General features: G+C 38.1%; 1 protein-coding gene across 1 annotated transcript in view; it reads left to right on the top strand.

The window, feature by feature from the left end:
• The first annotated feature begins 2,208 nt into the window (after positions 1-2,208).
• LOC127571339 (cadherin-related family member 3-like) overlaps positions 2,209-10,256 on the top strand; it is a 53,631-nt gene continuing 45,583 nt past the window's right edge. Inside the window, exons 1-4 of the mRNA XM_052017628.1 lie at positions 2,209-2,291; positions 5,249-5,451; positions 7,816-7,981; positions 9,875-9,966. Coding sequence (XP_051873588.1) covers positions 2,246-2,291; positions 5,249-5,451; positions 7,816-7,981; positions 9,875-9,966 — 507 coding nt within the window. The 5' untranslated portion in view covers positions 2,209-2,245. The remainder of the gene's footprint in view (positions 2,292-5,248; positions 5,452-7,815; positions 7,982-9,874; positions 9,967-10,256) is intronic.

Here is a 10,256-nt window from a genome sequence, read left to right as displayed (position 1 = left end):
AATTAGGGAAGATTAGAGTTGAGGAGGGTGCGTGTGAGAGTGTGGTCATAACCTACATGCAAAGAAACAAACTGCTGAAGAAACTCAGTAGGCCAGGAAGCATCTGTGGAGGCAGAGGGATGGTCAATGTTTCAGGTCTAGACCCTTTATCAGGATGCCGGGTCTTGACCCAAAATGTCAACCATCCCTCTGCCTCCACAGATGCTGCCTGACCCGCTGAGTTTCTCCAACAGTTTGTTTTTTTTTGCTCCAGATCCCAGCATCAGCAGTCTCTTGTGTCTCCATAGCTTCCATGGTTGCATTGATGCATCAAAGTTTGGAGATGCAGTCAGGAAGGCATTTCTCTCCAGCTCTCTCCTGCCATGGAAAGGCAAGCACCAGTGGGCATGGAGTTCAGGGACGTCATCAGGAAGGGTGGATCAGGGTGGTCATCAGGAGTGAATGGCGGGAAGATGAAACCACAGTTGGATTGAGGTGGGTTGGGTGTTGAAGACAAGATTGGGGGAAGGGGGTGCTGTGCAGATCTGCAACTGGTTGTGACTGGGTTGGAGACCTGATTGGGCTGAGATCTGGTGGGGGAAGTGAGGAGTGAGTCTATGATTAGGCCTGGGCAGAGTAGTTGGGAGGAGTGGAAAATGGGGATGTAATTGCATTTAAATGTGGTAATGGAGTAAGGGTTTTGAACAAAAACAACAGCAGGCTGAGGGAGGAGGAAAAGTTTTAGAGAATGTTGCAACAGCCAATGATCAGGTATGGCTGTCCCTTTAATTAGCTTAGCCTTGGTCTTGCCTGTCATGTGAAGATCTGATTCTCTGCGAGTTGCCTATTCTGTTAGAGGGCCACAGATGTGCAAATAAATATTGCTCATGAATTTGAAACTTACATTGTGTGCTACTTGGTGTCACTGCACCATTTCCTTTATTTCTAGTCATTGTGAATTATATACACACATTTGACGCAGCATTTTCCAAACAAAATTTAGGAAACTATGCGATAGACACACAAAGGACACAATCTTGTTCAGTGATCGCGGTTCAAATTAAATTCCTTCAGGAGAGTCCAATAGTGCGCTGCTGCTGCATAGCTCCAGTGACCTGGGTTCAATCCAGACTTCGGGTGCTGCCTGAAAGAAGTTTGCATGTTTTCCCTGTGACCCTGTGCATTTTATCTTTGTCCTGTGGTTTCCTCCCACATTCCAAAGATTGGTAGGTTAATTGTCTACTGTAAATTATCCTGATGGGTGGCAAGAGAATTTGGGGGGGGCGGGTGGGAGGTTGGGAAGGAGATGTTTTTGATGACTATGTGAGTGAGAATGGGTTACAAGGAAATAGATGTGAGAATGGGACTCATGGGAATGCTCTGAGATTCAGCATAAAGTTTCCTTCCATGTTGTAAGAAAATATGAAATAAATGGGATACAAAATTGTTGTGCAGTGCAAAGAAACTTTTGGGATTGATTCTATTTTGAAGAAGCAAAGTGATTTTTAATGAAACAGAGATACCTCTCTCTGTATGCATGAGGAACTCCATTTCTGAACAAGTTATGATTTCTTTTAAAGAGTTAACTCTTGAGATACCAGTGTACGATATAGAGCTGAACATGAGCAAGTCTACTATTAAAAACCTTTTACACATTGCCAAGTACAGGCCTAAGACATTCCAGGTAGCTTTAGAACTGTGGATACTTTTAGAACTAAGCTAACTTGGATATTTTCAATATATTTTGAAATGGAGTTTTGTGAGCCACATATCATATTTAATAGTTAATATATGTATGTGAAATTCAGACTTAATAGAATCAAAAAAGTTATTTTTATCATAGTTTTCTTTAATATAAAACATCTCTGGAAGGCTACTTACTTCTTTCAGGCTGGTATGCCAATCATTTCTTACGTCTTGAAATGTATTGGAAAATGCTGTGTTCATATAATTAGATTTTAGACATTGGCTAGAACTGGAGAAAATGCTGCTGCTTAGAAAATCATATTTCTTAACATACTGAATGCATTATGTTTAGGCTAAACCTGGACTGTGATATGCCTGAGATTGAGAGCAAACTCATGAACAGTACCTGCTTCCTACAGCTATTATCTCTATGGTTCAGAGGGTGTAACCAGTCAGTGTTTGTGTTGGATGCCAGGAAACGACTCAACCTTTAAATTCAAAACAAATAGAACAGCCTTGAGGATAGTAGCTCAACGGATCAAAAGTCCTACGCTGCTCTAACCCACTTATTTTAAAGAAAATGTGGAAAGATTTGTTCGTCTTCTTTTTATTCAAATCATTAACAGGTCAGCTTTTTATAGTTAATTAAATAATTCCATCCAATTCTAAGTTCACAAATTTGACTTTATAATTATATTACCAGTAGTTTTAAAATGGTTTATACAGCTTTTATGGGTCTTTATTGATAATATTACAAACAGCAGAAATAGACAGTCATATATTACAAGTTATGAATGGCTTTGATAACAATTGTGTTCATTTTCACCACAGACATTGACCTTTAAAAACTTTATCAAAAATGCTAGCTATTCTCTTGTGGATGGTGACATTCTAATCATTTACTGAAATAATTAACTCATGAAATAATACAAAAGATATCATTAAAACATTGGTAATGATATTCTATTTTAAAAACAGCTTGTCCTTATGAAAGAGGACATGACTTTTTGTGTTTTTAATGCAAATATTCATCTTTGAGGAAAAGTTATATCACTTTGCAGCAACTAAAATGAAACATGATTGTTCTAGCTGTTTTCTTTCCACAGTAACTGAGACAGTGTCTGCTCAATGTAGACAATTGCAAAGGTTTTGTATTTCTTTGTAAAAAATATGAATGAGTTAATGGCTATTTCTACTGTTGTGATGATGACAGCGAAGGATCAACAAAGCCATTTGATAATGGTAAATGAGAAACCACATAATAAATTTCCCTGCAGGCTATGGTTGTAAGACATATTACTCACTTAATCCATACTAAGGAGCTGAAGTAAGGGGTTGATGAGGGACACACAGTGGAAATGGCTTGCTTTCAGATAGTTTAATCATGCAAAAGAACTTCGGAAAAAAATTAAAGGGATGTATTGTGAATAAATTTCTTATAGAAGGGAGGTAAAAGTGAATGGTTGTAAAGAATGGTTTGTTAGAGCATTTGAAAATGGGCAGTATAGAGTTCTGTTTTGGGATTACTTGTGTTCAGGTGTCCACAGATCAGCTGCCGGGGGTATTTGCAGACATTTTTAACCTCTCCCTGCTTCAGTCTGAGGTTCCCACCTGCTTTAAGAAGACCACTATCATCCTGGTACCTAAGAAAATCAAGGTAACGTGCCTTAATGACAATCACCCGGTGGCTCTGACATCCACCATCATGAAGTGCTTCAAGAGGCTAGTCATGGCACGCATTAGCTCCAGCCTCCTAGACAACCGCAACCCACTGCAATTCACCTACCGCCGAAACAGGTCTACAGTGGATGCCATTTCCCTGTCCCTACGCTCATCTCTGGAGCATCTGGACAGTAAAGACACCTACATTAGACTATTGTTTATTGACTACAGCTCCGCCTTCAATACTATAATTTCAAGCAAACTCATCTCCAAACTCCCTAACCTCGGACTCAACACCTCCTTTTGCAACTGAATCCTTGACTTCCTGAGCAACAGACTGCAGTCAATGAGGATAAGCAGCAACATCTCTGCCACGATTATTCTCAACACTGGTACCCCACAAAGCTGCGTCATCAGCCCCCTACTCTACTCCCTATACACTGACGACTCTGTGGTCAGATTCTGCTCTAATGCCATCTACAAGTTTGCAGATGATACCACCATAGTTGGCCAAATCTCAAATAATGATGAGTCGGAGGACAGAAGGCGATAGAGAGCCAAATGACATGATGTCATGACAACCTTTCCCTCAATGTCAGCAAAACAAAAGAGCTGGTCATTAACTTCAGGAAGGTGGGTGGTGCACATGCTCCTATTTACATCAACAGTGCTGAGGTCAAGAGGGTTGAGAGCTTCAACTTCCTGGGAGTGAACATCACCAATAGCCTGTCCTGGTCCTACCACGTAGACGCCATGGCCAAGAAAGCTCACCAGTGCCTCTACTTCCTCAGGAAGGTAAAGAAATTTGGCAGGTCCCCTTTGACCCTCACCAATTTTTCTTAATGCACAAAAGAAAGCATCCTATCCAGATATATCACAGCTTGGTATGGCAGCAGCTCTACCCATGACTGCAAGAAACTGCAGAGAGTTGTGGACACAGCTCAGCACATCATGGAAATCAGCCTTCCCTCCATGGACTCTGTCTACACTTTTCGCTGCCTTGGTAAAGTAGCCAACATAATCAAAGACCCCATCCACCCCAGACATTCTCTCTTCTCCCCCCTCCAATTGGGAAGAAGATACAAAAGTCTGAAATCATGTACCACCAGGCTCAAGGACAGCTTCTATCCCACTGTTATAAGACTATTGAATGGTCCCCAGTACGATAAGATGGATTCTTGAACTCACAACCTACCTTGTTATGGCCTTGCACTTTATTATCCACCTGCACTGCACTTTCTCTGTAGCTGTTAAATTTTATTCCGCATTCTGTTATTGTTTTACGTTGTACTACCTCAATGCACTGTTGAAATGAAATGATCTGTATGGACGGTATGCAAGACAAGTTTTTCACTGTACCTTGGTACACATGACAGTGATAAACCAATTTACCAATTTCACTCTGTTTGTCAATGACCTGAGGGAGCAAAGTCTAAATTAGCAGATGTTCATAAATTTGGAATAATTTTGCAGACCAGTGGAAGTTGCAAGGAGATGTTGGTGGATTGTGGAATGAGAAAAATGGTAACAAATGTAATTCTCTGTCAGCTAGTGTAAGGTTTTACTTTAAAAAATATATATTTTGAATGAGGAAGATAAGATGATTTAAACTTAGAGAAGCATTAAAATCATTAAAATTGTATGTAATGTATTAAAAAGAGCAGTGGAACACCATGTTTATTGTAGAAAGCAGGATAAAATGATGAGTTTATAAGAAACTTTAGTTTGACCATTTGACTAAAATTTACCTGTCTGTTTGGAGAGAACAAGTAGTATAGAGGTAGACCATTCAGCCCAACAGGTCACATAAGCAGCGGTGATAATTCTACTTTCATAGAAAGGAGAAAAAAACATTTTAAATATTCTTGCCCTTATGTATACCTGTTTTGAAACAACTTGTACATCTCTTTCATTCATCCAGGTACACACAGTGCACCAACTATCTCAGGTGTGAACCCACTGAATCTTGAGATTCGGGAAGATACACCAGTGCATCATCTGCTCACCACAATCACTGCTGCTGTGCCAGCAGGAGATAATTTGGTTGGTGGACCAGTTATCATTAATGCTGATCCTGTTGAATATCCATTTGAAATAATTCCAAATTCAACAAATCAATGGGATGTAAGTTTTTAGAGCAACTTGTCTGCAAATTTCCTTTTAAAAATTGCTAAATATTTTCCATAGACCTATATAACTTCATTACTAAAAATGTCTTAATCTGTTTGTGTTGCCTTTAGAAACATAATACATCTCTATTTATCCAAAATATAAATACTTACAAATTTGCATTCCAAAATGTTACCTGAACAAACTAACAGTGTCATGAAATTTCCAACTTGCATTGAAATATCATGTATGTGTATTACTGGGTTGGTGAAATTGGTAATCTTCAGTGTGTTCAGTCTTATTTTGGTTCCCAGACAGGTGAGGCTTGGTCTGGCACCAGTGTAAGAAGAATTGTTTGGCTTCAGTTGTATAGGACATCATTGAGTCAACATCTGGTGTACAGTGTGCAATATTAATCTCCTTGTTTAAGGAAGATGTACATCAATTGGAAGCAGTTCAGACAAGGTTTACTAGACTGATACCTGGAATAGATGGGTTGCCTTATGAGGAAAGTTTTAGAGAGGTTTGATGTATTCCTGGAGATGTGATCACATGATACTTGCCCATAGTTTGGAAACCTTTTATCTTGGTTGAGTGCATCATTATCAGCAAGACACAAGTAAAAGTTTTGATTTTTGTCTTATAGTGAGCTGAACACAAAAGAATAAAAATACTGAAATAACATCTATTCCTGTGCTGTTTCCATGTTATCAACTTCACTCATCATGGCCAATATGAAATCTCCTTTCCTTCATTGTGTGTTCCTGTCTTACTCTTCCAAGTTTCCCTCTCTTTCCACCAATCCCACCCCAGTTTGATTCTATCCTTCTTGATTTAAAGTACATTTGAAAACTTAAAATATATTTCATATTTCTGAGATTGAGAGTCATGATGTTTTTCTCAATGTACTAAAAGACAAATAAAAATGAAAAAAATGATTCTCAATGAACTGTTGATTTTCTGCAGAATTCATTGCAAAATAAAACAGCTTAAAGCATTTGACAGCTATTCTAAAATTTCAGTATCTGTCACAGAAGGATGAGGGCAGCAGGTGTAAGGAAATGCCACAAGCTCCATGTTACCCTCCAAGTTGCACATTACCTGACTGGGAAATGTATCATCATTCCTTCATCATCCCTGGATCAACATTCTCAAACTCCTTAACTAACAGTACTGTGGGAGTAAAACTTGCCAGAAGGACCATAGTGGTTCTAGGTAGTAGCTCACCACCACCTTCTGAAGGGGAAGTAAAGAACAACAAACAATCTTCTGGAGAAACTCAGCAGGTCGAGCAGCATCTGAAGGGGGAAAGGAATTGTCGGTGTTTCAGGTCGTGACCCTGCATCAGGGGAAATGAAGATGGGCATCATACTTGGATAAATTAGTAATAAATTCAGAATGTTTAAATTTGATAACATTTATGGCCATGATAAACTTGACTGTGCCTTTCCCTAGCAAGATGCTTTAAGCTGGACCACTTCCTGGATATTTTTCACTTCCTTGGTTAACCTGCTGTTGCTGGTTAATGGAAGATGCAAGCAATGGCAAAACATGACTTTCAACCCTCCAGTTTCTCAAATTTTCCATTTATTCTTGGATTTGCAGATTGATGAAGGACATGCAGGGCTTGTCCCATAGCCTCATTGTAAAGATCCATGCAATTGTTGAATTCGTTTGATGTCATTCAATGAGCTAGGAAATTAGGAGTAGGAAAGTTTTAATATGGCAAGCAGTAAAATGCTTCTTTACTAGACACTGTACAGATTACAGAAATGGACAAAGAATTTAGAAATTGAGATTAAGCAATAGAGCAGACAAACTGAAACCAGGAGTCAGGGAATGATTGAACTGAAACTCAGATGATAATTAAGAGGAAGTAAATCTCTACAACACCAACACTTAAAATAGAGTCATGGAGTCGTACAGCATGGAAACAGGTCCTTCAGCCCAACTCATCTATGCTGACTGAGATGCCCATATACGCTATAAAAGGATATGAGTGAAACGTAGACCAGCTTCCTACAATTTGCACATATCCCTCTATTCCTTTCCAGTCCATGTCGCTGCCCAAATGTTTTTTACCCACCTCTACCACCTCCTCTGGCAACTTGCTCCATATACCCACACCCTCTGTGTAGAAAAGCTTGCCCCTCAGATCTCCTCTAAATATTTCCACTCTCACCTTAAACCTATGTCCTCTAGTTATAGACTCTCCTAACCTTGAAAAAAGTGTGACCATCTACCCTATCTATACCCCTGTTCTGTAAGGAGAAAAATGGAATTTGACATAAGCTTACTTCAAATTTGCATCATCATATTTGAATACAGTTCTTATATGCTCATTTTTACTTATTACTGTGCTTTTACTTCCTGTAACAGCTGGTGACAACAAGCGGTCCAAAGCTTGATTTTGAGGGCACTCCACGCTTCACACTTCAACTGTTTGTGAAAGACCAGAAGGATAGTTCTGCTTCTCAAACCATCATAATAAAGATTCTTGATGTAAATGAGCCACCCATCTTTCTGGGAACTTTGGCTAATCAAGGTATGTATTTATTTCCAGCAAATCTTTCTAGACAAAAAAGGCACCCAGTTTAAAAAAAATATTTGTCAAGAAATCATTGATATCTAGGTGAGTACCATAAATTAAATTGTTTTACCATCCAATTTCTCAATGGCAAATACACACCACAGATAGCCAAAATACACTAGACAGTCAGCTAAGATTTGATATACATTAAGAATCATAGAAATAGACTCATTGAAATAGTTCGTTCAACAGGGAATGTATTTATAGGATAAATAGCTCCAATCTGATAACCTGAGATGGGTTGAAGTCTATACAAAAAACATGCAACACTTAAATGCTTTTGGCAAAGATCTCTGCGTAACAATACACGAAGAAAGAGGACACAATAGTTACCAAAAGTATGGGCATAAATCATTTGCATCATTATGATGAGCACTGAAATGTGTGATTATTATGGAGCAAATTGAAGATCTTCTGTCAGGGAACTTTGGCTAATCAAGGTATGTATTTATTTCTAGCAAATCTTTCCAGAGTTTATATATTGACTCGTGATAATTTTTAAACAGTGAATATTGTCTGTGTTACAGACACACTAATCCTTAGGAGTCCATCCCATTAAAAAAAAACAGCATTTTTGTATTTTGCACTAATTTGAGTGCAAGGACCACTGTCACCTTTCTGATGCAATAGTCATCACTTTATACACATTTCAACCTTTTAGCTCCCAAGATTTTGGATCACAATTGTAGCTGTAAAGAGAAGGGAACACAATGGCCTAAACTACGACTCAAAGAGAGGGTTTGTTATGCTTTCTCTGGGTTGATATGTATCATTTTGAATAGGGCTATCTGGAACTCTGATTTCCTATATTTGCTCAGTATACTGAATCAGTAGGTCATTTTTTTTAACTTTCATTATTGATTTTGCTACAGACATTGATTTAACTGAGTAACTGATTTAATTAAATTAACTGAATAAACGTTCTCACTTAAGGCTATTGTACAAGTGTAAGAATAAGTTAATATACAGGTAAGGGATAATTTTTAGGACTTCTTTCACTGAGTGTGGCCCTGGCTAAAGAAAAGTATGAGTTGAGTCTGCTAGGGTAGTTTTCGATTCCATAACTAAAATGAATGCAAGGATCATTGTCACTATTTTAGTGATGTTTGATTCTGTCATTAATTAAACAAAATGACTTTCATTCTACCTTTCAAAGTTACAGACTATGATTGTACATTCATAAAAATTATCAGAAAAGAATGAAGATACAAAAATATGTCTTTATCAGATTATTAGGCAAGTTATTACCTGCAAGGCATGTACAGCACACAGGGGAGTGATTACTCCAGGACATTTCTGTGCGTCTCCTAGCAACACTTTGCAGAATGATTTTGACAGCAACTGGGAGCATTCATCTGTCCATTAACTTAGCCAGAGAATGAGACTTTCTTGAAAATATAAACACGTTTTACTAATCAGTTAAATACATATTATATAACACCATTTGAAATCAAAAATATCCTTTGGGATCAAAATAATAGAATAATCATCAGCATACAGCACAAAGTGTATGTAAAGTCTTGGTCTTGATTGTTTATCCAAATCAGTGCTTTCTGTTCACACGTGAAATTCTTTTGTCCATTATTGTACTAGAGGCATGAACCTGCTTTACATAAGTGGGCTGACATCCTACACAGAACAGCAATCAGAAGAATCTGATACAAGCATTTTAAACACTTGCCTATTAATATCTTTCTTGTTTCCAGGTCCTTTTCACAAAAGTGTAATTTTTAATTGATCATTAAGACGCATTGTTTCTTTGGGCTAAATTTACAGAAATTATAAACAATTGTAAAGAAATAGCTTATAATCTTTTAATTAAACTTTGAAACCAATCCGATTTTGCAGATGCTGAAGTTTATATTGCAGAAGATACTCCTGTCAACACAATAATATACAAAGTTTCAGCAAAAGATCCAGACAAAAATGATGTTCTAGAGGTACAAGCAATTTATTCATTTAAAAATGTTCTTATTTCTCAAGTTTACTTGCACCGAGCAAGAAGATAACACTGCATCAGTCACACCCAGATCCCTTGCCCTGACTGGACAATTTGTCTTTATACTAACTGCAGAGGATAAGCTCCTAATGCACCAATATAGCACTTTCACAAGCTCTCTGAATTCCTCCTGTAGTCTATCTGAGTGAGGTTGTTAATTTTGAGCCACATTAGCAATGTGCTGTAAACACACATCCACTGAAGTTGTCATGCTACTGCACGTCTTTCGAG

The sequence above is a fragment of the Pristis pectinata genome, chromosome 6 (assembly GCF_009764475.1).
Source record: "Pristis pectinata isolate sPriPec2 chromosome 6, sPriPec2.1.pri, whole genome shotgun sequence".
NCBI classification, from domain to species: Eukaryota; Metazoa; Chordata; class Chondrichthyes; order Rhinopristiformes; family Pristidae; genus Pristis; species Pristis pectinata.
Note: the sequence above shows the minus strand (reverse complement) of the source record. Positions and strands in the feature narration are given on the sequence as shown.